The sequence below is a fragment of the Cheilinus undulatus genome, linkage group 12 (assembly GCF_018320785.1).
Source record: "Cheilinus undulatus linkage group 12, ASM1832078v1, whole genome shotgun sequence".
NCBI lineage: Eukaryota > Metazoa > Chordata > Actinopteri > Labriformes > Labridae > Cheilinus > Cheilinus undulatus.
This window is the reverse complement of record NC_054876.1, coordinates 28192956-28219932: the sequence shown is the minus strand read 5'-3', so window position 1 is coordinate 28219932 and position 26977 is coordinate 28192956. Positions and strand designations below refer to the sequence as shown.

The window sequence follows — 26977 nt, the reverse complement described above, 5'->3', positions numbered from 1 at the left end:
CAAGATGCTCTGCAAGTCAGATGCTGGTAGTCTGTTTTGAGCGGTGGAGGATTACTACACTGGCTTGCTAAGGCTTCAGCCTAGAGGTCCCAGGTGTGAAAGGGCCCCTAGAATGGCCATACAATTAATACTTAAAAGTACTTCAGCGGAAAAAAAAATTGTTGACCCAGATTGCTGCGTAAGAAACATTTACCTATATAAAAATTAGACGTCTGATTAGTTACGTATTGAAAACCACATTAAGTCAATTTAGCAGCTGGCCATGTGGTTGTTCATAAAGTCTGCTTGTTTTCAAATGACATCACCACCCTCACAGTGTTAAGGGTTGACTACAGAGGTCACTCCTGCTTCAAACACAGGGGGTATGCATGTGACGTCACAGAGGCTCTGTAGTTTCGTTCACTAACAGCAGAAAGCTTGAGCTCGTGATAGAAATAAGCAAGGAGCAAGCAGTTAATAGCAGTCTGTCTGTACTGAAGTTATTTTGTGAACGCTTCATGAAGTGAACCTATCCGACACTGTAACAGTTTACAGCATGATTCTAAGTTGAGAGCTGTACTGTGTGAATTTTCACATTAAAAATAAAAAAGTCTAACTGGGGTTAGAATTGAACTAGTTTAAGTAAAACAGCTGGGGTAGGTTGATCTCGTTTTGAAATAGGCTACACTCCACATTTTTACAAACAGATTTAACATCCACTCTTTATCATTTATACAGATTAGCTAAAGTAAGACAAAGTGAATGAAACACTGAAATATGAAGAAACAACTGATCTAAAACTTTGCATTAACACAACTTTTCCATGTTAGTTCAGTTTCAAGTTCATCACTGATGAACAGGGTGGGTGTGAGGCATTAGGGTGCTTAGTGTACTTAAAACCAAGTCTATATAGAATCAGGAAAGATGATTTATAACCAGATATCAAACTCGGCACTCCTCGTGTCTTTAGGAAACAGTATGGATCTCTATCCAGTCCAAATGTCCCTAATTTAAGTGGAGATTAGTCTGGTTTCTCCTTTTTTAATCAGTTCCTCATTGGGAGGACGGTTGTGTTTCTCAACATTTTACCACTCAGCCCGGCAAAGCAGTTGTGGCATCATGACATCACACCCTAGACTCTTAAGACATAAACCCTGTCACAAACAGGGTGCACAGTGAAAGATAGACGACTGTTGACATGGCGTGCTCTTTACAGCCCATAACAGTGGGGTTATATGTCATCATGTGGACAAAGGTTTTTTGAGAACATTTTGTCAACGTGGAGGAAAACCTCAGTTGCTTTGGACTAGGCCTAAGGTGGGCCCCACAAAGAGAACGGCCCAGGGGTCCATTACTTCCTTAATCCGCCACTGCTTCAAAGATATGTCATCTTTCAAAAAATGTCTGCACCAGTTTTAGGCTTTGGGTGGGCCCACTTAATCAGTGAGCCAGAATGTGTATCATCAGTTATCATGTTAAATATGTGCAGAACAGGTGAAATGTCTTTGAACCACCACCATGAGGATGAATACAGAAGTTGTTCAATACTTAGAATATTGATATGGTGAGAGTTTTGTGAGGTTTTGGGCACCAGAGTTACATGGTTAGGTTTAGGGGAAAAACTGTGGTAAACCTAAAAAATCCCAGGAGGATTTTATCACCCTTCATATGAACAGAAATCCTCAAGCTTTCCCCCATCAAAATTACTTCATCTAACTACAGCTTGTTGAGCTTAATCAAAAGAGAAAGGATTTTGAACCTGAAAACATTAGCTGCTGTCTGACCTGGGGAATTGATGCTATGATGTCACCTCCAGTCCCTCTTCCCAGCATTCCCTCTGTTTAGAGCTGACAAAAAAGATGAAAAGGCCAAAAAGTAATCTTTACAGAAAAATATGTGACAGTGATTCATTTCACTGGAGGAAATGTCTACAAGGAGAAACACTATGGATCTACAACCTCATGTCTACACTTCAGATGACATTTTAAAACAGGGAATTTTTCATAATATCATCAGTGTTGTCTGTTTCATAACTAAAAACTCATGATAGAACTCATATTACCAAAGTAAACCCAAAAAATCTGGTGGAGATTTGAGTGTGCCTGCCATTAGTGCGCTGTTAAACAAGAAGGATGTAGAAAAGAGCACATTTCAGAGATCTTATTCAATTCTGAGCCACAAACTTTTTGCAGAACCTTTTTTTCTTAAATCTTCCCAAGAGACCTGAATCTGTTGATGCATATAGAGATTTTCCATGTATGCTATCATAGCTAGAAATAGACTCTAAAACTGCTGTTGGTTAAACGGACAGAGGGTCAACTTTATGTCAGGTAGCTCTGCTGCTACACACAGAATAACTGCTGCATTGTGGGTAGTTTAGCTGAAATGGGTGCTGCAACAATTGCATGAGTGATAGTTGAGCTGTAAAATACAAAATAACAGTTGTAAAAGAGGTCAGTTCTGCATCGATATGCCCTTTCTTATGGCTAAAAAATATAATCTTGCTTTATGATGTCTCATGAGACAGACAGCCCGGAGGTAAAACAGACAAATTTATGGGGGGGGGGGGGGGGTACCAGAGTTTCATGTCTGTCCTGTGACTACATAACAGTCTTTTTGTCTGGCTGAATATAACCGTTATCTATCTCGTGACCAGCAGTTATGTCAGCCATTGAGAACTCTAGCTTTCATGTTTCTGTCTGACTGTCATGGCCTTAATATGACCGTGCTTCCTGTTTCCTCTGTCCTCTAAATTTGTGTGCGACTTACCTCACATCGACTCATCTGCCAGTTTACATTCCTCTCTGCATATCTGATTGTTTGGTGCCTTCATGCTTTTGCTCCTTTTCTTGCTGCATTCCTTCTTTCCCTGATTTAATTCTTAACAATGTATTCCCACCACACACGCACAGACACGCAAATATGCAGAAATACACACAACCCCACCCTGTCAGTCTGTGAATGTCACTCCTGTCCATCCTGTGACCAGCATCATGACGACAGCCACAAATTACCCTCCCTTCTCTATTCCCATGGCCCTCATTAACTGATTGGCTGCAATGCAGTGTGACCAGACTAGACCACAGTGCCCCTGCCTTTGTGTGTCTCTGAGTGGGAACATGGTCCTGTCTATGTTTGTTTCTGACAGTTTTTCTTGTCTTTTTCTGTAATGGTACTCCAGAGTTCCAGTATATTTAGGCATCATTGATGATAAGTGCTCTATGCTTAGGGACTTCCCAGAAATCATTCTGTTATTTAACCAGTGGGGGATTCAAAAAGTTGTGCCTTACTCTGTTTAGCTATTGGCATGCAAGCTGTTTACCCATTTTTCTATAATTTATTCCAAACACACTGCTGCTGCATAAAAAATAACATGCATCACCCACTGTGAGTTAGATGGATTTTCACACAGCAAGGTGAGATATAATTCTTTTAAGACATGTTCTAAACTGATACCAAAGTTGCACTTAAAGTTCGTATAAACCCAAGTAAAACTTTTTGAGGAGGGAGGGCTTTTGTTGTCTTCATAAGAGAAAGAACAATTGAAAATAGACTGCAAATGTAAGAGGGAGTGGGAGATGACATGGACCAAACCGCATCAGGATCATGAACTAGTGCAACAAAAACTGTGGCCTCTCTATATGGAGCACATGCTCTTCCAACTGATCCAACAAGAAATTTTAACCTCAAGATATTATACTTTATGCCTTTCTATCTCAATAAGATAAAAGGGAAATGAGCTGCAGTTTTGTGTTGATTCTTAATAACATGCTGATTTCAGCTCAGGCGTTTGGGTATGAAACTACAATACTGAATGGCAAAAAGGCCACCAAAAATGTCCATGCTTGAATCTTTGAACTAGCATGTAAGTTCAAAGGAACTCTGCATGATCAGAAACTTTCATCTTGTTGGATAGATATTTGTATCTCTCATGTGTATAATGAACTAAAAAACTCACTAGATATATGCATTTTGAGTAAATTTGAGCTTATAAACTCACCAGGAGGCCCCTGTCTAATAAAATTAGATTTGACGTAAGAAATCAGCAGGAGAAGTTCTGTAAATCTACCTGTTGTCAAATATGGAAGTAAGAAGCAGCTTTTTCTTTTTTAAAACAATCATCTAAAAAGATAATATCACGATCAATATAATGCACATTTTCCTAAAATGTAAAGCAATAGTGCAAAACCAAAGCTACAATGTGTCGCACAGGAATCTGTAGTACAAAGCTGAAATGTCTACATGGGGTTTCTGTTTATTTTTCAGCTAATTGGATTTCTTTACAGTAACAAAACAGCTGTTATTTTCTAAGCAGTGAAGAAAAAACTCCCATTAGTCTTTGTCTAGACAGAGATGTTCTGTCAAAGCCTCGTGGGAACAACCAGCCCAGCAGTTTAATCACTACAGGTCTTTTTAAGGCTGATATTGCCTTGGAAAACTGTAAAGCCTTGTTTGCTCCTCTCTGTAGAGGACAACGTTTTAATAATCTGCCAATGTGCAGAATAAGATTTAGCTGGCCATGCTGCATCAAATGGGTCCTGCTGACTTGTTAATTTTTATGTTTATTTTCAGATCAGATTAATAAAGTTTCAAATCCAAAACCCATTGATTCTGTATGTTATTTTGATGAAAAGCTTTCAGAAATGGCACAATGTAAAGCTACCAATTTTAACTTATTACTACTAATTGCAGTATAACTTATCATCTTCAATTTCAAAGAAAAATGTTATAACAATGTATTATTATCACCCATAAACTGTATGGACGCTACAGTTGCCACCACTCACAACACAAAAATAAATTTGAATGTCAGTCTGTATGTTTTTATCAGCTTATTTACACATCTTCTTTCAACTATTGATATTTTCAAACTCTACATTCAAACTTTGGTTATTGGTTACTTTATACCTCTGCATATGTATCTATTAGAACCTTTATCGTACATCATTTTTTAAACACTTGTATTTGCTTCTTTCCAATCTGAACTTTTATGCATCACACAACGAGGATCTGAGGGTGCATTGTAGATGACAAGATAAAGAGAAGTCCGAAAAAATAGCAGAACACTAGCCATATATATTAGCAACCCTAATTCAGCACAATAACTCTGTCTAATCTTTTTCCTGTGAGTCTTAAAACTCATGTCAAAAACCCCTCCCCTCTTTGCTGTAGTTCCACTGGTAAATTTAATGCTACATCCATGTTCCCCATGTAAATGAGTCAACACAGAACCAAAGAAATACTGATCCAACTACTTAAGAGTGTCCTTGAGGCTGGCCTTCAAAAGCCAAGGAAACCCCATAACTGACCATTTTATGATCGGCAATGACAATTTTTACAGCAGAGCATGTTTATAGTGTAGAGAAAAAAAAGAGGATCATTTATGAAAAATAGGAAAGCCACACTTTTAAAAAAAAATGTTCACAAATGCATTTGTATCTATCCACCCACAAAATGTGACATGAACAAACCCACTCCTTTGCTCATATCTTATGAGTGAAAAAAAAACAATCTGATGGTTTATTAGATTCTATTTCCACTGTGACATCACATTGAGTCATATGAACACCTGCCCCCAGAACTGTCAGGACCCCTGACAAACCCAGAGTATGGACCCTTTCCAGTTGTAATTTGTTTACCATGTCAATGTATGTGGATCAGTAGTATTGGTGCTAGCATCCTGGCTAAGAGTTCCCTTGTTTGTGAGCTGAAAATTGTGTAAAGTTTTATTGGGTCTAATGCTGGAATTATTTATCCATGCTACTTTTTAACCCATTTCACCACTTTCCTGCTGATTTCTGACACTTTAGACTAATTTTTCCCAGTTTATTCCACATATTTTGCTGATTTTAAGCCATTTTACCCCTTTTTGCCAAATTTAACCAATTTTACCATTTTACAACCATTTTGTCACTTTAAGCCATTTTTGCCACTTTATTCTTCTTTCGGCCATTTTTTCCTCTTTTGTGGTACTTTCGCCAATTTTGGTCACCTTTTCTGTCATTTGTCCACTTTTTTGACACTTCTTTTTGGCACGTTTGAGTGATACGAGCCAATTTTTTGGGGGGTACTTTGGGCCTTATCTGTTCCTCACCTCGCCATGGAAGCATATTCCTGCTGTAGCACCCAAAGAGAGGAGAGGAGTGGATTGAGAGGGACCTAATTTACATTTAAAGAGACACATCAAAACAGACCATTCTAAAACAAGCTGGTTTATAACCTCCTCTTATGCTGGATCCATATAATATTTTAACCAAAGCATAGGGCAAGTTTTTCATTTAGATCACAGGAGACGGTGTTAATCGTGGAAAGGGGGTATGATATTTCCCCTTTAAAACTGTACTGGGGATGAATTTCATTTCTCATCAGTTTTTATTAAAGCAAAGTGTTACTCATGAATTTACATCAACAGAGGCGTGCCTGAGCTCACTGACAGGTTGCCGTGTTGTTTCCCAGGAGGTTCAAGGCCAGCTCCAGCTCTGTGCCTCTTTCTAGACTGATTAGAGCTTCAGATAGCATCTCCAATATTATGACTGCCATGGTCCGGCTTCATTACAGATTCCAGTGAGTGACATGACAGAGACTATATTCATGTTTTCAACTGTCAAAGGAAAATCATCACAAACCGACTGAAAGGACTGCCCAACAGGGAAAGAGTATACTGGATACAAACAGCAGTGAAAGCCTCCATCATCTCATTTCCTCCTTACCAGACAAAAATGCTCATACTTTCATATAAATACCGACTAAGTCTATGTATGTAGACACATAAAAACACCTTCTATTCTCCCTAAGGCTCTGAGCAGGTGATTCATTATGTTCTGGTCTAACACTCACTCCTCCTTCTCTCTTTATCAACACCAACACCACTCTCTCTCTACTCTTGCTGACACAAAGACAATCTTAGTACACAAGAAGACAATTTAATTCAAACCTGCTTTATTAGCTCACAAACTCTTTAATTTGTTCCCCTGGCATCTTTTAAACTGAGCTGCTTTTTTCCCCAGCAACATCCACACAGAATCACATGGTCATACCCAGGAGATCATCAGAGCTAAAACTCATTATGCAGTGACAGCCTCTAAATGGATCCACAGGGCTGGTTTAGGACTACGTGTTGCACTGAAAGGGCAAACCATTCATGTATAACCTGTTTGTGTCAGTGAACATTTCTGGTTCACTTTTGCCTACATTATCCACGGACTTAATTGTGTCCATCATTCAGTTTTTGTTTTATTTATCAATTTATATATGCTCGGGCAAAGACAGCAGTACCACTTTATCTCTGCATGCCTCCCTTACAACATCCCCAACAAGTGTTAAAAAAAAGACTTGACAACTGTGTCGCAGCTCTTTGCCACAGATCTGTTATCAGCATTTTTAATCAAACTGTCACTGTTCTGTGGATGTGTTAGTTGCGCAAGCACAGGCAGAACAGTCTTTGGTTTCTTCACTGGACGTATCTGATGATGAAGCCTCATAGGTTAAATAAGAGAAAGTGTTTCTCATGTCCTAAACACTGCTGCTACCTAAGGTCATGATTTAGTCATAAATCAACAACACCATCCAAATTTTTTTATTTTAGCCCCTTTCACATTGCTCAGGATGCAATGAATTATTATGAATGCCACAGAAGTCACTGTGTAATGTTAGATCCAGGATGGCTGATGCCTACCCTTTTTTTATGTAATGAGACACATTTGCAGTTTCAAGAGACAGTTGGAAAGGAACCTCCTGGTGAACAAAAAAGAAAAAAACAGCTTCATTACTCACACTAAGATGGAACCAGCCACACAGCATTTAAAGGATAGACAGTGCCTATGAAAAGTATTCACCCCTTTGGTTAGTTCAGCCCTTTATTGATTTTATAAATCAGTCATGGTCAATATAATTTGGCTTTTTTGACAAAAACAATTACAAAATAAAATCCTTTATTTCAAAGGGAAAACTGATTTCTACAAAGTAATGTCAATTAAACAAAAATATGTAATGTAAAATAATATATTGCATAAATATTCAACTCCTGTAAAGTAACTAAACAAATCCAACAGAGGTCCAGCCAACTGGTACCACTAGTCTCACAGTTAGTGAAATGGGGATTGCCTGAGCACAGTGACTGTGTCTCAAGTGGTTGTCGTATGGAGACACCTGTGTTTGGCAGGTCCAGTCACTGGTTAATCAATATTCTCTGCTGCTATTACACCATGAAGACAAAGGGACACTCCAAGCAATTCAAAGAAAAGGTTATTAAAAAGTTTAAGTCAGAGGATGGATACAAAAACATTTCCAAGGCACTGAACATCCCCCAGAGATCAGTTAAATCTATCAGGAGTATGGCTCATCTGTAAATCTGCCTTGATCAGGCTGTCCTCACAAACTGAGTGATAACGCAAGAAGGAGACTAGTGAGAGAGGCCCCCAAGACACCTATGACTACTTTTAAGTAGTTACAAGCTTCAGCAGCTGAGATGTAAGAGACTCTGCATACAACAACTGTTGCCAGGGTTCTTCACCAGCCAAAGCATTGTGGGGGAGTGCCAATGAGAAATCCACTGTGGAACGTATTAAATCTGGACTAGCGTTCACCCAAATGTATGCGGGAGACTCCAAGGTCAAGTGAAAGAAAGTTCTTTGGTCTTATGAGACCAAAATGGTGCTTTTGGTAGTTAGACAAGACAGTATGTTTGTCAGACACCGAACACAGAACATCACCACAAGCACACCATCCATACTGTGAAGTGTGGTGGTGGCAGCATCATGCTGTGGGGTTGCTTTTCAGCAGCTCGCCCTGGAAGGCTTGTTAAGAGAGAGTTTAAAATAAATGCGGCAAAATGAATGTAATTACTGGAGGACAATCTCATTCCATCAAAAAACTACAGCTTGGAGAAGATTTAGTTTCCAGCAAGACAATGACCTGAAACATACAGAGAAAGCTATACAGAAATGGTTTAAAGAGAACGAGGTGAATGTGAGTGGCCAAGTCAAAGCTCAGACCTCAATCCAAAAGATAAAATGAAGACTGTTTAGTAATAATTTAGCAATAATTAGAATTAAATCACAAAGGTTTAATTTCTTAAGTGTAAAATATTTAAATATTGTATTGTTCATGATTATAATGGTTATGGAAACATTTGACATTCAGGAATTCTGCTTAGCTGCTACTTTGATTATAATAATTTCAGGAACATCAAGACAGCATGTTCTCCAATCAGCACAAGCTGAGTTCTCTTTTTTTACACAAATTAGGTTTGCTTAAAGTCAACACTGCAATCAAAGTATAAAATATTCCAATGAAATAAGCCAATTTTTCTAGACTGAAACTCCAATGTGGCATTGAACTTGGAGGTCATATTCTTGTTTACCCATTATGTGCCACTTTTGTTGTTGTTGATGATTGTATTTTTCCCCCATTAAACCTTTCTTTTTGACTTTTTAACATTTTCTCATATTACTTTCAAGATTATACCTTGCACTCTTGAAAATTAAGTATATAAAAAAAGAAACCAAAGTATAAATGGGACAAATAAAAAAATACTTCAGTACTACACCCAAAAATAATCAAGTTCCTGTTACAATATTATGCCAACATAATGAACTGAGATGGTTAATTAATGCAATCACTAGAGCAAAAGCAGGTTCAAGTTTCTACATAAAATCATTAATTTTCTTCTTGTTTTCTGTAGAGGAAACATGACTTCCTGTAAAGCTGGATTTTCCCTGTAGAGAAATGCCTCGAGCAGTAAAATAAATACTTAAAGAGCAAAACTGGTGAAATCATTATTGTGTCAGAACAAGAAGTGAAAAAGAATAGTTAAACTGATTAACTTGCATGACAATCTTGCACATTATTGCCTCAGTTTAAGGAAACAGAGTGGCAGTCTGTCGTAGGCTGATAAGGTTTCATCATTGTTCTTCCTCCTACACCAAGGACAGTTTTTTGATTCTGTACATCCAGAGAAACAGAAACCTCAGATAAGGGTTTATAAGGAATGTATGTAAAAGGGTTTGCTCAGGCACTTTCTGTGACATCAGAGAATCTTTGACCTCACTGTGACATGTCAAGGTTAGTAAAAAAGTAACCCTCTATAAGGTCAAATCCTTTCAGGATTTGATATTACCTTTTAAAAAACATCAGTGAACCTGCTCCTACCTGCTGCTTTTCCTGTAAAACTTATCCTGTCTTATCCCATCTGATCCTTCTAGTCCCCCAGACTCAGGAGAGGGAAGATAGGAGAGCAGGAAGGACATTCAGGAAGGAGACTGAGACTTTTCATGCACTGCAACCTTGTGGAAGCAGACAGTAACAGGCATGATTTCTATATGATGATACAACATGACAGGCCTGGGCCAACCAAGGACTTTTAGATACTGTCCTTCACAGGGACACTTCACAAATCATTGAGCAAATCTACTGACATTTCACACTTGTGGATGTCTTTTTTGCCAGTGGTATCCATGTGGAACGTTGAGCTATGGTTTGTGATTACGCTGTGCAGCAAAAGAGAGGCATGTCCTTTGCAACATGTATTGTTTATCAGCTGCTGTGAAATAAAACAGGGGGGAAATCAATGGTTTAACAAAGCTGCTTCAGACTTTTCTCCAATTCATTAGTTTCTTCTTCACATTCTGTAAAAACATCCAGTTACTTGTGGCTTTTATATAAGTAAACCAAAAACACTGTCAGTAATGGGCCAAATTGTCCACCACATTGGAATTCTGCTGCATCTACCACCCATCCAACGGGGAAACTCCACACTTAGAAGGATCTACGTAAATGAGAAGCTGTGAAAACAGCTAAGGAGAAAGAAAAGTATATACAGGCATAGCCATATTTTATATAGCTTAACTTATACACTCCTCAACTAGAATATAAAAACTGATGTTTGGGAAATGCAATTTTTTAGTCTTAACAAAATTCAATATTGGTGTACAAAGTACTTTTTACAGAAATCTGATCTTTCAGAAAATACTGTATGTAAATATAACAATACAATTTTACTTAACTTCATTTTATTTGTAGTTCTCTGAGTTTAAACCTGCTGTAAAAGGTTTAAATAGAAAATGCATGTGCATCATGTCCAGCCAGTGAAGCTCATCAGAATTTGAGGACAGAGTTACAGAGAAAACAGAAAGATGGGGGGTGATGGGAGATGTGAGAGCCAGAGATGAACAGGTAAAGAGATGAAAGAAGAACAGAAGGAGGATGAATTAGACAAGAATAAAGGGGAAAAGGGTATCACAGAGATCAAATAAAGATGTGGAAAAAAAACAAGAGGAATATCAAAGGACAGACATGGGAGAAGCGGGAGGATAAAAAGGGGCTTATGGGAGACACAAAGACAAACACAGAGAGAGGGAGAGTAAAGGGACACGGGATGCATCTCCACTCACCACGATCATTTCTGATGGCTCCAAAGTGATGCATTCACAGCCTCGTCTGCCCCCAAGCTGCTTGCCAAAACTGAAGGAGAACACACACAAATTAATTGCAAAAAACAGAATCAAACCAAAGGCAATACAATTCTGAGATTGTAGCAGTGGCATCAGATGTATTAGGTTACATTCACCCACCTATAATAAACAAAATATAAGACTACATGGTACTAAGCTCTCATGTTAAAAGAAGGAATGAGAGGACAAAATGTAAGGTAAAGGTACTGTATGTAAGGTTACAGGAGGGGTTATCTAAAGAGAAAGGGAGACAAAAGCCTGTATTCTGTAAGACTGCCTATACATTTAGATAAACATTACTTAATATAATGTCTTATGATTATAACTCAATCTTCCATCCACATAGATGATGTAAATAGAATTAACTAGAACTACAGCTTGGCAGTTATAGGCCTCTGTGAGGTATCCAGTTGTTGGATAGTGAAAGAACAGTTCAGGGCCATGAAGAAGCGCTGTGGGGTTTTCTCTGTAATTTGTAGAAATAACAAAGGCAAGGGCTGGATTTGAGACAGAATGACCTTGACCTACAAAACCTAATCAGCCCTTGGCCCAAACATGGCCATAAGTCCTGCAAAGTTTTTGTACATAAAGAAATATTGCTAACAGAGAACCCATAAACATAGTATTCCTGGCTATCACCATTACAGAGGCAAAAAAAAACCAAAATGAATAGAACCTGGGACAACTGACAGAAGAGTAAAGTGATGTGTTTCATAGCTGAAGTGTACACACTTTCTAATTTTTCTCAGCCTGTAGTTAGTAAATGTGTTAAACTTTAACCACTTATATCTGATTGTGTAAACTCTCTTTACCAGACTTCATAGTGAGAATGAGGAAATGAAATAACAAATCCCAATCAAAGAGAAAACAAAGAGCAAAACACTCTACAACATACCAAGCTTTAACTGATTAAATATCGTATTCATCACTGACTGGATTAGCTTCATTTTGTTTGAACAGATGTTTAAAGTGCTCTGAAGAGATACTTTAAGAAAAGGACTTCCTTCAATGCTTTTTTGATGACTTTTAAAGCTGTTGTGTAACAGTCTTCAAAAACCCTCTGCCAAACCTGAGTGACATTACATTTATCAGCTGCAGGTTAGAGAAACAAGGATGTGTGAGTTTTCATCAGACACGTAGGTCAGCTGCCAGAGTCTGTGACAAAGCTCTGTTTGTGTTAGAGATGTAGAGGTGAGTAAAGAGTTTGTGGCGATGGTCTGACCACAGACTGGAAACAGAGTGGATCAATAACTCCATGGTCGACACCTCAGCAAACCTGGAGCAGAACCACAGAGACTGAGAGCACAACCAGTGCTATTTAAATCCACACATAAATACAATCAATAGATATGATACATTATGAAAACCCAATATGCTTTGTTCCCTTAAGGAAATTTGTCTGGGACTCCAGTACTGCACATAATACAGGAAGATGCATTTGCGGTCAGCCCTACATATGGCAATGTCTGTGTCTGAGTGAGTGTGTCTGTCCGTCTGTCGGTCACTGAGTGAGTGACACTTTTGTATGAGCCATATACTACAGAGCTGCGTTTGCTTGGACTGAAAGCTGTCGCTAATGGCTAATGGCTGATGGCTAACTAGGCTCGAGGTAACATCATTTATGTATGGCTCATCCATACAGAGTTGCTCTATGGGCGGGGTTTACTCGTGCTGAAAGCCCTCTAATGGCTGCCTCCACTGCTCTGAATACTCAGCTATAGCTTTAGCCTCTGTTTCCCCAGAACTGGGCCACATTTCTGTATGACAAAGAATAAAACAACCCTATAAGCTTTTCATGTTGGGAAAGATGTTTTTACTCCACTGCTGAGCTGCTTTGGCATGATTATGTGATTCTTGAGGGGGAAAAGGGTAACTTGTGTGAATGCTTGTGAACTAGCCGAACGTTAGCTCGAACACCTCATTTCTTCATCACAGCTAGCTAGGTGAAGCTAGCACACTGCCGCTGAATATCCATTCAAACTCCGCAATTGTCCCCAAAAACAGTGATCAGAGGGCATAATCAGATGATCCTATGCTGTCAAAGCATAACACAGCAGTGCGGGGCTGATAAGTTATGAGTTCGGAGAGAAAAGTACTAATTAACGCCGCAGGTTATAAATAGCGTGGCTATTCACGTGTACCAATACAGAGTCTGCAGCACCAGAGAGCGGTGTGTAAAGCCAGCGTATTTCACAGCATGAAGCAGAGCTGGTATGAGGATCAAACACATCCACTGTGGTCAAAACAACTGAGGGTGGTCATTAAAGGGAAACAGTATTCCCCCGAGGAAAACACAGGAGATCCACAGGCAGGTAATAACGGTCTCCACAGGTGTCATGGCCGCCGCTATTGTGACGTAAAAGGTAACCGGAAAAAACCCTAGAACACCTAAGATTCCGGTGTTGCGCCGTAAGCAGGTGTACAAAATCACAATCCATACTGGTCCAGCTAATAACGGCCACTAAAGGGGCACCGATGAGAGGAGGCGCCATGGAGAAATGGAGCATTGAAAAGTTGAAGACTGGGACTAGGAAAGACGTGCAGGAGAAGGTGACGTCACTAGTCTCACTGATGCCCTCTGGTCGTGTGAACTACTAAGCAACCTCGCCCACTGGAAGCAAGTCTAGAGCGCATTGCCACGGTGTGCAAGCCTTGATCAGCAGGAAGAGATCACCGGAGAACTGCGAGTTCACGCAGGAATAGTATGTCAGCAGCGGACTATTTTACCTTTTAGGGTGAATTTAATCATCCTTTCTGGTATAAGTCCATGATATTATTGCTTCCGCCATTGGGTGAGTACATTAGTAAGTTAAAAGGTTAATGTTTGCTTACAGGATCTGTGGTTTTATGCAAAATTCTTTGGCTAAATATCCCCAAAAGTTAACTTTTCCTCGTCAATGGTACCACTGTAGCTCTGTGACCCACTGACCTCTCGGTGACCCTTTGCTCTCACTGCAGGATGAGACCTAATGTTGATATAGTGATGATTTACGATCAGGAGTCCATGCATTGTGTTTTATTTTGAAAGAATCGGATGTTCTACGCTTGTGACTTCCATGGTTGGTGCTTTCTGAACAACAGTGAATTTACGAGGTTTGGCAGCAGCCGGCGCTGAAAATAGACCTGCAGCATATCTGAAACGAAGCGGCGCAAAATGCCGCTCCAGGCATGCACCTCTGCCGGTCTGGAGCCAGCTATGGAAATGCTCTGATAGACTAGAGAGGGAGCGAAGTGCTCCGCAGTACGATTCGCTGGTGTTCTGCGGCACGCACGCTGTATATGGAAATTGGGGGTAACAATCATGACAAAATCACTCTGCCAGAACACACATTTATGTCAGGCATTTCAACAAGCATCCCAGATAGTTGCGGTCAGCCATATACTAGGTTTTTACCTAGTCTTGTTATTATCAAAATGTCTCTGGATTTGGCTGATATGCCACCATAGCAGAATAGTCAGAATCAGAAATGGACTGCTTACATTTAAAAGAGCAATCATGTCTTGCCTAAAGTTTACCATCAATAAAAAAATGTCTTTAACCTTTAAAGTATCACAACAATAATGGAAAATGATGAAAATGTCAGAAAATCAAAAGTTTGGACTCCAAAAAGTCATGCCACTTCATTATCAAGAAACACACAGGGCCACTCAATAATACGATCAAGCCACAGTTCTAAATACACACCATCGTTTTACAATGTGACTGTGTCTGCAGGCTGTACAGGTTAGGTAACAGTCTGCTGAGCAGCTGGCTGTAGTTTGATAAGCAGGAGGAGAGCAGCTGATGCTGTGGTGAGGTCTTGTGGGTCAGCCAACCCTGAACTCATCACATGGAGATCCTGCATGATGCCTTCGAGTTCATTCTTAACAATGTATTCAGTAGAAATAAAACTCTTTTTTTCTGTCAGCCTTCTCATGTTCCCACAGTCATAGGAAAACATGAGCATGGTGCTTCTAGCTGACCTGATTTTTTATTTAATAAGCTCATATATGGCAAAACATTTTCATTTTTCCTATTAAAGTTAAAGTTTTGAAGGTCTCTGTTTAGTTGGGGTGAGGGGATATGGCTGGGCAGCACATGCAGAGGGAGGATAGTTCCTCAGCTGCTTAGCTGACATAAAAGTAACAAAGGTGTGATGAGGCAGGACAAAGCTACTTTAAACATTCATGGCAGCACTGTGTGCTTTCCATGCTTCTACAATGTCATAATGCTGTTCAAAATCACATGATGGAAAATCCCTACTGATGTAAACATACAAAGGCATAGTGATTGCAAAGTTCAATTTCACTGCTGTGTCAAAAACAATGTTAAATTGGCCCTGAGGTAATAGACTGACATCTTTAAACCTTAAAAAATAGCAAGGGTTTATGCACACTTAAAATTATTTTGTGAAACTGACTCTGAGTGTGTAAACAACCTTGCTTAAAAACAACTTGTCAACTGGTAAACATACCAAACTATGGAATTCGTTTATGTCATCATAACTGCTTATAAACATTAATACATTTCATCACTGTATATTTTACATGAAAAATAACAACAGGAAACACAAATGGTTTGTTGTTCTCTCTCCCTCTTCCACCTCCTCTCATGGTCACCTCACAGACCTCTGAGATCCAGAGATCTTATTGGGCTGTACACAGCTTCTTGTGTAGATTTCTTATTCTGAACGTTCTCCCAAACATAACCTGTTCTGGAACAGGTCAGTTGTTGAGCATGTGTTACCATGGTAATCTACCTGAGTAAGAATTGAGCCACCTCACAGTTGGGATACAAGGAATTGGATATTTGCCAACATCTGATATGCTGATTTCGAAACTCATTTAGCCAATATTGATACAGATACCAATATTAACTCACAATTAATTGTGAATAATGTCAAATGCCTCTTGTGCTGGTATACAGTTGTATATTTTGCTATTAAGGCAGATGTATAATATTTACAGCTGATATACATAGGGAATATATTGACTGTAAATATTGGCATACATTTTCATACCTGCCGATACCCATATTGAACTTAAAAGGTTTTTCTGCCAGTACCGGTATATGCCAGTATTATTGCGAAACTTCATACTGAACACCCAGAGTTAACCCTGAAGTTTCCTTAATAATAATAATATTAAAGGATGGCACCTTGTTGTTCCACAGGGTGCTATAAATCTTTGGTTGCTAACCTGGGGTCCAGAACACCTTAGGGGGGCACCAGAGATTTTAGGGGGGGGCACCAGGCTCGGTCTGCTTTGAAGTTGTTAAAATTAGTTCTGCATATATTTTAGAAATCATGACATAACACTTTTGGATGTGAAGAACAGCCAGACTGGGTGTGACATCTCTCTTCTGCCCCCTCTCTCTCTTTGAAATTTCACCTTGCAGGACTAATAAAGGAATATCTTATCTTATCTAATCTTATCTTAAATAATTCATTTGATGGTTTTGGGTAAGAGAATTTGTGTTTAGGGATATTTGTGTTGGGTTTAAACAAAAAGAATTAAAGTTGATATTAATTGAAAGACAAAAATCAATAAAAATTAAAGTAAAAAAATAAATAAAAAGTTTATGTTAATTTTGACCACAATGTATTACTATTTTTTGGGATGGAGGTTCAAGTTTACTCCGATACAAGTGGAGGGTGCTGAAAGGACAACAGGTTGGGAACCACTGCTATAGATCATCACTCCTGGTAACGAAGAAAAAAACCCTTTTTTCCTATGTCTTTGTTGTTTTCCTATTATCAATGCAGGTCAATGAAGGACCCTGTCCAGAATATTGGAAATGCTGACTTCAAATAACTTTTATCAATTTAGAAACAGGTAAAAAGCTGAAGCTGAGACAGGTCTTCAGCCTCCTGACTAACAGACTACAATGAACCTGCTAGTCAGTATAGCTGTACTCCTAATTAAACAAAACTCTGAACCTCAACAAAAGTAAAATAGAGCATTACTCCCCCACCTCATTCAATATTAAATTTAAGGACCAAAGGCATTATTCCTGACTGTAAACATCTTTATTTTTGCTGCATGATTGCTGTAAAAATTTAACATTCCTTGGTTTTTGCAAACATTAAGTGGAAACTCAAAAAATCCTGCAGTCATTACATTTGTTTTGTAGTTGGGACAGCAAAGAAAAAGCTACAATACACTGGCATTGTCACAAAGACTATTTCTACAGCAGACATCTACAGCATGAATTTACCACAATCCATCCTGATCTGGGCCACTTAAAGTCCTATTCAAAATACCTCTCTTTGTACCTCTACAGCCGCTTTCTCTGTTTGCATTTAAAACCCGAGTTTAAAATGAGTTTGTATGTACAGTGCTTAACAAATTTATTAGACCACCTGTCATATCTGTCTCAAAGACCATCCAGCATTATGAAGCACTTTAATGTGGACTCTTTCATTTTCAGTGAGCCCTCCACATTTTACCATTTTGAACAGGAATGAGGGATTTCAAACTGAATTCACCCAAATTTGAGCCGGCTCACTGGGCTTCTCTGAGAAGTCAGAAATTAATCAAGCATAACATTCAACCACTAAAACTCATTTTTCTGTTCAGGAATGAAAGTAACTATAATTTGACATATTAAACAAGAAATATTATTGTGCTTTACTCTTTTTTCAGTTTTTTTGTAAATCAGTCAATTTGAAAATTCATGGATAAAAATAATAATTTTTTTTTGCATTAAAAATACCATTTCAGTTAAAGAGCTTTTACATATTGGTGTGTTAACCATTGTAGAAACATAAAAAATGATTTCAGTATTTACCAATGCTGTTAATTTAGGGCAGCTGTGGCATAACCCTTACTTTGGTTAGGGTTAGGCTGGTCTAATAAATTTGTTAAGCAGTGTATTTCTACACATCTCTGAAAATGTTGTCCCACTGTCAGTGTGTGTGTTTGGTGATTACTCATGTCTCAGTGTTTCCACCATGCTGTCTCAGAGTGTGAGAGTGTGAGATATACTCTGTCTGAGAAGCTCAATCATTGTGTGCGCTGATCCCTGAGAACAGAGCGGCCAGTGAACACCTCTCTCTCTCTTTAGCTGGCTTAAAGTGGCCACTCAGCATTGTTTAAGGTCTGGAGGGGCGGCTGGTTTTAATTATGGAAGCGTGCTGAGCGGGGAGAGAGCCAACTTTCTCTCTCTCATCTCCTCTCTGGTTACATCCTCGCACTGTGTACCAGACAGTCGCTTGTTCCTCCTTCTTTACTGTCAGCTTCTCTCACTTCTTCATATTACTTAGTTTTGCCCTTCAGCTCCACTTCTGGAGGCTTTCACCTTTTTCTATTTTTCTGCCTCTTTTCTTTCCCTTCCTGTTTTTCTTCCTTTTCTTCTTTCCAATGTCCAATCCACTTTACTGCTTTCCCTTTTTCATTTCTTCTTGCTTCCCCTCCTCTCTCCTCGTCTAATCCTGGATTCCATTTTATCCTTCTTCCTCTCTGTCAGGCTCTTCCTCTCCTCAGGCCAGAATTTCTTTTTTTAAGGAGGCCATCTTTCATGTCATCACATACTTAATTTCATAGTTTCACACCCATGCAGACACTACTTTCATAATCTCAGGCTCTTCATTTCAAGCTCAGATGAAAGCTTGTCTCCTTAATATGTTCTGATGATGGAAGCAATGATGAAAGTCCTTTATGTTTCAGCATATCTCTGCACTTTTCTCTCAGACGCACAGATTTCCTATAGTTAAAGGACGTGATTTTTGATCATTGCAGTTGTTGGACACTCTAATTTCTTCTTTCTTCTGTGGCTGGAGAAAAAGAAAGAGGAAATTGGACCAGTACTACGGCTATATTGTTGCTGGAAACCTCTCTGATTGGAGCTACATTAGCTCTAAGTGGATTTATTTGAAACTCTACTGACACATGCACTTTGATTTACAGCGTGTCCACACTAAAGGTCTGTGAAATCAGTTGAAATAAGGTCCAGCTTCAAGCATCCATCCCCGCTGATGTAACCCTGATGCTTTTTTGGCGACACAATTAAGGCTAAAAGCAAAGGATTTTATCAGTTTTTCTACAAGTCATTCACTAAATGTAAAAGGTATAAACTGCATATTCTTTTAATAAAGTGCACTGGTCAGGTGAATCCAAGGACAGGCAGAGCCATTATCCCTGTAAATTTTATTTTATTTTCTCAGGAAAAGGAGCACAGGAGGGATTTACAGCTGCAGTAATAAGGTGTGAAGTTTGAACACAATATTCATGACTATTCTGCTTTGTCTTTGTCTCTGTAACAGCTAATGAAGTGATGCTTTGTCCACCCCCTCATGAGAATTAAGGCTGTTTGGTGGCCTCTGTGCTTTGGGGTTAGAGGTTGGTGTCAGCTGCTGAAAGCATTCCTAAAGCTGAGCGGGGTTTACTGTCATCTGTCAAGAAGACATCAGTGAGGAACACATGGGCATGGTCGGAGGGTTAACCAGTTAAAATTCCTCTAATAGTTTCACACCTAAGGAATTGTATGTTCTTTGTTTGCTGGTTATTTGAGACAGTAAAGTATCATACCTATTTGAGTATTTTCTGATTGACTGATCAGTAACATGATGTAAAGGGTTGCCACAATTGAAACTGTGAAACGATAATGCACACAATCTTAATTCTGTAGCCATCTTAAACTATTTTAAAACTCTTAGCCTTAAAAAAAAAGCTTAAGGCTCACGCTTGAAAGTCTGACAGTTCACCAATGATGTTTTAGTCTGTCTAAACATCACTGTGGTCAGATTTTCTACAATCAATAATCTTTCTTTAACCAATGGTCTCATCTTTGTCATGATAAATGTTATTGATGAACATTTATTGGCACCATTTTCATTAATTTAATTAATGAAAATGATGCCAATAAATGTTATTGATGAACATTTATTGGCATCATTTTCATTAATTAAATTAATACAGCTTTTAAAAATCTAATGATACTTCAGTACAAAAATAAGTACTAGGTGCCACATATTGAGTAATTTATAGTTTTAACTTTTGAAAATTGCAAGTTAACTTAAACACACTGGCAAGTTACTGGTACCAAAACACTGCCAAATATCACCTTATTCACACTGGATGCATCCAAGCAGGGCAGTGATTGACCATCTGCATTGCTAGCTGTTTTTCTTTTAACTTCAGGAGACTTTTCAAAGTAGACTTTATTACATGAGGTTTATGTATCAAGTTGTGGTTTAGTGTGTGTTGGATTAGTAAGATTACTGTTGGTGGCTAACACTTCCTTCATTCTGGCGATGAAAAGGGTGTTATTAGCTTCTGATGTTCAAATTAATTATTAATGTCACTTTTAACTGCTTTTCATCCTGTTTCTGCCATGGCTAGTATGGGCAAACGGTCTGCAAAACCAGACGCACTCTAAGTGAGACAAAACGGCTTCATTAAGAGAAATGCTTCAACTTTAGAGACGCAATCAAAAGTCCAAAAGAACTTCAAAAGGGGAAGCGCAATACAACTGACAAACGCTGTCCAAGAATCAAAACAAATTCATGACTGAAAAACGCACTTCTAATACAGAAAAGATTCCACACTCAAAACGATCCTAATCCAGAACGCGTTTTAAAACCAGAAACGTCAAAAAGCACCAAGCCTCCAGGGGGCGCTCTAGCAGCAAGGGCGAAAGGGAGGGACGGAGAGATGGAAGAGAGAACGAGCTGAGGATAAACTTATGATTGTGTTTTAAAAGTCATTACGCAGTAATAATACTCGTTACCAGTTTTGTAGTTACATCAGGGTGCGAATATTTCACCCCTTCTGGTTCTGATTCCCCCTCTGAATAAACTGCTATTGAATTGAACTGAAATCTATGATAATGGAAAAATAAAATCAGATGTGTGGACTTTTACCATTTTATGTCTGTTTTTGTCCATCTTACATGTTTTAACCTATATTTGACACTTTAATCCCATTTTCTTGCCTCTTTAACCCTATTTTTTGCCACTTTAAACTGCTTTTGACCTGTTATTTCCACCAATTTTTGCCACTGTTAATGAATGTTTGCTACCTTTTAACCCTTTTCACCATTTTCTGCCCACTTATGTCAGATTTTAACCTACATTAGCCACTTCTGTATAATTTTTTAACCTATTTTTTCACATTTAACCCATTTTTGCCACTCTTTTACCACTTTCCATCTGTTATTCCCACCAATATTTGCCACTTTTAACCAATTTTACCAATTTTAGCCTTTATTTTGCCATTATTTCATTATTTTCCCCTAAAGTTGTCTCACTTCTTTCTTCTATAGTTAATGCTATTCTGTACGACAGCTTTAACAAATAAACAAAATTCAGTTATTGTTGCTTTGATAAGAGTGGCTATTATTAAGGTTTTAAATAAAGTATGGTTATTACAGTATAACTTCACAATAATTCATGATCTTGCTGACCGTTATGGGCCCCAATTTGGCTGGGCCCCAGAAAGCTCTCCCCTTAATCCCTCTTGTGGGCGGCCTTGAGTATAGCTCCTGTTCACTCTCATTGCAAAACTGGAAGGTGTCCCTTCTTTACACCTTTTTTCCTTCAATGTGCAAAAATCATCCTCAATTATGAGTGATTTATAAAATAATAGAAACACATCATCCAGTGCAGTTTTTATTGGAGGCAGACAGAACTAAGAGGTTTATCACTCTCCTCTTTATTTTTAAGAGACATTAGCATAACTTTTGCATCTTTATGAGAAACCAAAACACCATGCACATTTAAGTCTGTGTATGTTAAGGTATTTTTGGGTACCAACGATCATTAAAGAAATAAAAAATGACATTGTTTTAGAACATGTGGTGTTGAAAAGTATCCAAAATTCTGTCAACATCAGTCCTGCATCTCAGCACCTAATACATGAACAAATAAATATAATCTATGCAACACCCCCTATCAGAACATGACCACCCCCACTTTGTAGAGAGGAATGCAGTCTGCTGGGTTTCAGAGTTTCTCTCTGAGCCCTTAGACTGGAGGTCGGGCCCACTCTGACAGATCTCTCCACACTCCACTGAGGCGAGACGCATGGTCCCTGTCAGCAGCACACACAGCCTGCCAAGCCTGTCTCCTCACCGTGTGTGTGTTTTATGAGCGTGCATGAGACACAAACAAAAGTAGGATACAGTTTGCTATTAATAAAAAGGAGAAGAGCTTGAGTGTGCAGACCTGTTGGCCAAATGTGTGTTTTTGTGGATGAACAAAACTAAAATCCCCGCCACAGTGCTGCCTCATCTTTGCTCCCTTTAAATCTTCGCCTACCTACAAACTCTGAGTAAGGAAAGGAATCCACACACTCAGAGTAAATAATACTGTAGTTCTGACTGTACTGAGACCTAATACCTCTCTGTTGTGAGCCAGTGTGTATATTTGTCTTATAGAGGAAATAAGACAAACCTCAAAACCACATTACAGACAAAGCTCTACTGTTACAAAAAACATACAAGTTTAGAGTTTCGTGAACTTGACAAACAGCATCTAATTCTCTCACCATGAGTCAGCATCAGCGAAGAATACTCTAGTCATGTGGTGCTGGTTATGCACGTGAAAAAATTCTACTGTTACTCTAAATATCCACAATACACAGATACTACAGGACATTTAGATCTCTTTACAGTATCTCATGGACAATGACATGAGCTTTTAACATCCTGTAGCTGGATAGAGCATATAGTAGATCCACCTCTGGCTGTAATTACAGCATTGAGTCTGTGTGGATAGGTCTCAATCGAGCTTGCACATCTGACCACTGCAATTTTACTCCATTCTTCTTTGCAAAACTGCTCAAGCTCTGGCAGGTTGCAGGGGGATCAGGCATGACTAGCCGTTTTCAAGTCCAGCCAAAAATCCTCCAATGGATTTAGGTCTGAGCTTTGACTTGGCCACTCAGCCAGAAAATTCACCTTATTTGTCTTTGCTGCATTCATTTTACCCTCTACTTTTACAAGGCTCCCAGAGTCAGCTGCCCAGGAGCATCCCCACAGCATGATACTGCCACCACCATGCTTCATGGTGGAGATGGTGTGTTTGTGTGATGTTCAGGGATTTTTGTCTTGTCTGATGGCCAAAAAGCACCATTTTGGTCTCATCAGACCAAAGAACTTTCTTCCACTTCACCATGGAGTCTCCCACATGCCTTAGTGAACTCTAGTTGAGATTCAATCTGAGTTTTCTTCAACAGTTGCATTCTCTTTGCCACTCTCCCATAAAGCTTTAACTGGTTAAGAACCTAGGCTACAGTTGTTATATGCAGAGTATCTCCCATCTTAGCTGCTGAAGCTTGTAACTCCTTCGGAGTAGTCATAGGTGTCTTGGAAGCCTCTCTCACTAGACTCCTTCTTGCACTGTCACTCAGTTTGTGAGGACAGCCGACTCAAGGCAGATTTATGCAGGTGCTATACTCTCTCCATCTATTGATGATGGTTTTAACTGAACTCCGGGGGATGTTCAATGCCTACTTTTCATTAACCTTGTCTTGGAGTTACATGGGGTGTTCTTTTGTCTTCATGTTGTAATGGCAGCCAGGAATACTTATTAACCAGTGACTGGACCTTCCAGACAAAGGTGTCTTCATACTACAATCACTTGAGACACATTCACTGCACTCAGATAATCCCCATTTCACTAATTATGACATTACTAGCAAGAATAACTTTGTAGAAATCTGTTTTGTTTTGACATTAAAGAGTTTTTTTAATTTTTTTTGATCAAAAAAAGTGTTATCATATTGACTATGACTGATTTATAAACCAATACGAGGGTAGAACAATCAAGGGGTGAAAACATTTTATAGGCACTGTATTTCCAATATGTCTCTTGCTTCAAACAACTAACTTTATCATGTATTGGAGCTTCTGCCTTTCACAAAAATATGAAGTTGTTCTCAGTCCTTACAAAAACACTCAGCTGGATGAACTTTACTATGAAATAAGTCATCTCTCCTTGGAGTAGAAAGCTCTAGGTTGTCTGAGGCATTGAAGCTGTGCCTGTGCTAGATTTCAGCAGGTGATGATTTCTCTCCCCTCTTTTCCAGCAGAAACAAGTTGTTGGCAGAGGGGAGAACAGGTTCAGCCCCGGTCCAGTGACAGCTGCAGCGCCAGGAGCAATAAACCATGACAGCCGGCACTGAGACTGAGGCCACACACACTCTCGGAAAACACACTTACACGGTATGCACATATCATGGGCTAGTGTTAAAATCCTAGAAAACCAGGGATATGGCCAAGAGTTAAAATAATGGTACTTTTGGTGTAAAAAGTAAAATAATTAGTTCGCATTTATATTGAAATATGCTTGGGGTTTGACAACAAACCAGGATTTTTCAAAAGTTAAATCAGTCTTTAAGTGTTAGTATGTATCTGATTCAGCTGACTTGTATGGCAAATTTTAAACAATATAACAAGGTTTATAATAATGCTGAAGTTATTTTGAGTTACTTAGATCGTAAAGTTTTTCTGATCTTGTTGTGGTTGTTACTTGTAACTTATCTGCATCAACGGCCGGCTGCCATGAGAAACTACCCAACAGGAATTTAGACTGAAAATCAACAGTGTGTTAAAGCAATACCAAGGACTGCTCCTTATAAGGAGGTGTGTTTCTTCAGAAAGTGCAAAAAAAAAAATACAATCCATGAGGTCAGTTTGAGCAACAAATCAATGTGTTTGAAGGCTTCTCAGACACCAATACAATACTGTACAACATGTACAATACTTTGAAGAATCAGGGATGGGATGTTACAATTCAATCAATGATTATGTTTCTCTGCCATTGCTCTTTCTGTAGCAAAATCCGGAGGAAACCAGAGGAAATGGGGCTTTTTCTTTACAAAGTAATAAGAACTGTGCCTGTTTTTAAACATGGGTCAAGGTCTGTGTGCAGCCCAGGACTGCAAAACAGCCTTCAAATGAACTGCAGAACTTGCAAATCAAAATATAAATTTTATTCAAGAGAAAGTTTGTTAGGGTTTTCATCAAAAATCGAACTAAACAAAGATCCATGCTCATTTGGCACCCCTGTTTCCATGGTAATGATGACCAACAGTCAAAACCACAGATCACAGTCTAACGCAGCCAGACACACACAAAGTCACAGAATATTCTACTTCTCTGTTTTCCACTCTTTCCTCTCAGTTTAAGTTTTCTGTTTGCCAACACTGACCGCTCTGACTCACACATAAAAAAAGAGCTGGCTAACAGTCAGCGCTTCAGTAAGACCACCAACACATACACAAGCAAATACACAATAGTCTGCCACACAAGCTCCAGGGAATAATGTAGCAGCTCATTCAGAAACATTATGACTCATTTGCAAAACAACAGAGTGATCAGTTAAGGGCTCGTTCAGAGCTCAGCTTCTCAGGGCAGATGCTGCTCGACTGACACAGGCGATAAAGGGTCCTTATACCTCAAAGATAAAGACGACCATTTATACCAGACTGGTAATGCCTTCATTAGAAATAAGTGCAAGTTATCCAGCTCAAGTCTTTCCCTTCTTTAGAAGAAACAATGAGGAAATGGCTGAAAGGTGAGCAGCACTGTAAATGTTTGACTTGGGGAGCTTCAAGGAAGTTATGTTTCGGTTAGGGCTGTCAAAAGATTAACATTTTGAATCAGGATTTTTCTTTTTAAAATTCCTGTTTTTGCATTTAAAACTGTTTATGTGTTATTTTGGATTGTTCTACCATTGTAATCTAAGGGTAACTGACTTCCTGCTGATACAGACCTGCTTTTATAAGTAGGTAAAAGATTTTGACATGAACTTAACAAATCCTATTTGCCAGGTGAGGAATTTTTGGCAACTGATAATCCACCGGAGAGTAATTTTTTAAAAATTTATCAGATGGTATAGAAAATGTTTTTCAGGAAATTATTGATTATGTTGATTACATAGAGGTCTAGTTTTATAGTAAGTTTAGACCTTAAAAATTCCTTAAAACACACTTTTAAATGTAAGAAATAAAAAGGATAAAGACTTTAGCTGACATAAGTCTGCTGATCTAGACTAAAACTCCACCAACTTATTTGTCTGTATGGCCAATATTTACAGCTATTATAGGCAGATTTTAAAGCCAAAATAACAGATGTAAATATCAGCAGAAATTTTCATATTTACCAATACAGATATTTCTCTTTTTAAGCTAATGTCTGCCAATACTAATATCATGCTGTAATATTGTGCATCCCTGATGTGATTAATTGGGATTTTTAAGAAATTAGTGCACTAATTGTGTACCTTAATTTATCACAACTAATGCAATTAGTCATGATAGTCTTATTTTCAATGTATTAATTTGTTAATACACAGATTAATGACCTTTATATAATTAAATAAAATGGAAATAACATTGAACAAAACCTAAAACTAATATCATTACGTTTCCTTTAAATTTGTTTTATAGTCTTAATCATAGCACATTACTCCTGTTCTCATTTCCCTTCATTGGCTTCCAGTCCATTTTAGAATAGATTTTAAACTTTTAATGTTTTTTTTTTTTTTTTTAATTTGAAAGCTCTGAATGGTCTTGCCCCATCCTATTTATTTCAGATTTTAACTATTCATGAACATGGCAGGGCT

The 26977-nt window shown here is 38.6% G+C and overlaps 1 protein-coding gene across 4 annotated transcripts in view; it reads right to left on the bottom strand.

The window, feature by feature from the left end:
* The window catches only part of LOC121518508 (rap guanine nucleotide exchange factor 6), a 211753-nt gene that overhangs the window by 118571 nt on the left and 66205 nt on the right, over positions 1-26977 (bottom strand). For all 4 annotated transcript variants that reach the window (XM_041800853.1, XM_041800857.1, XM_041800854.1 and 1 more), the window contains one exon: positions 11370-11439. In XM_041800853.1, coding sequence (XP_041656787.1) covers positions 11370-11439 — 70 coding nt within the window. The remainder of the gene's footprint in view (positions 1-11369; positions 11440-26977) is intronic.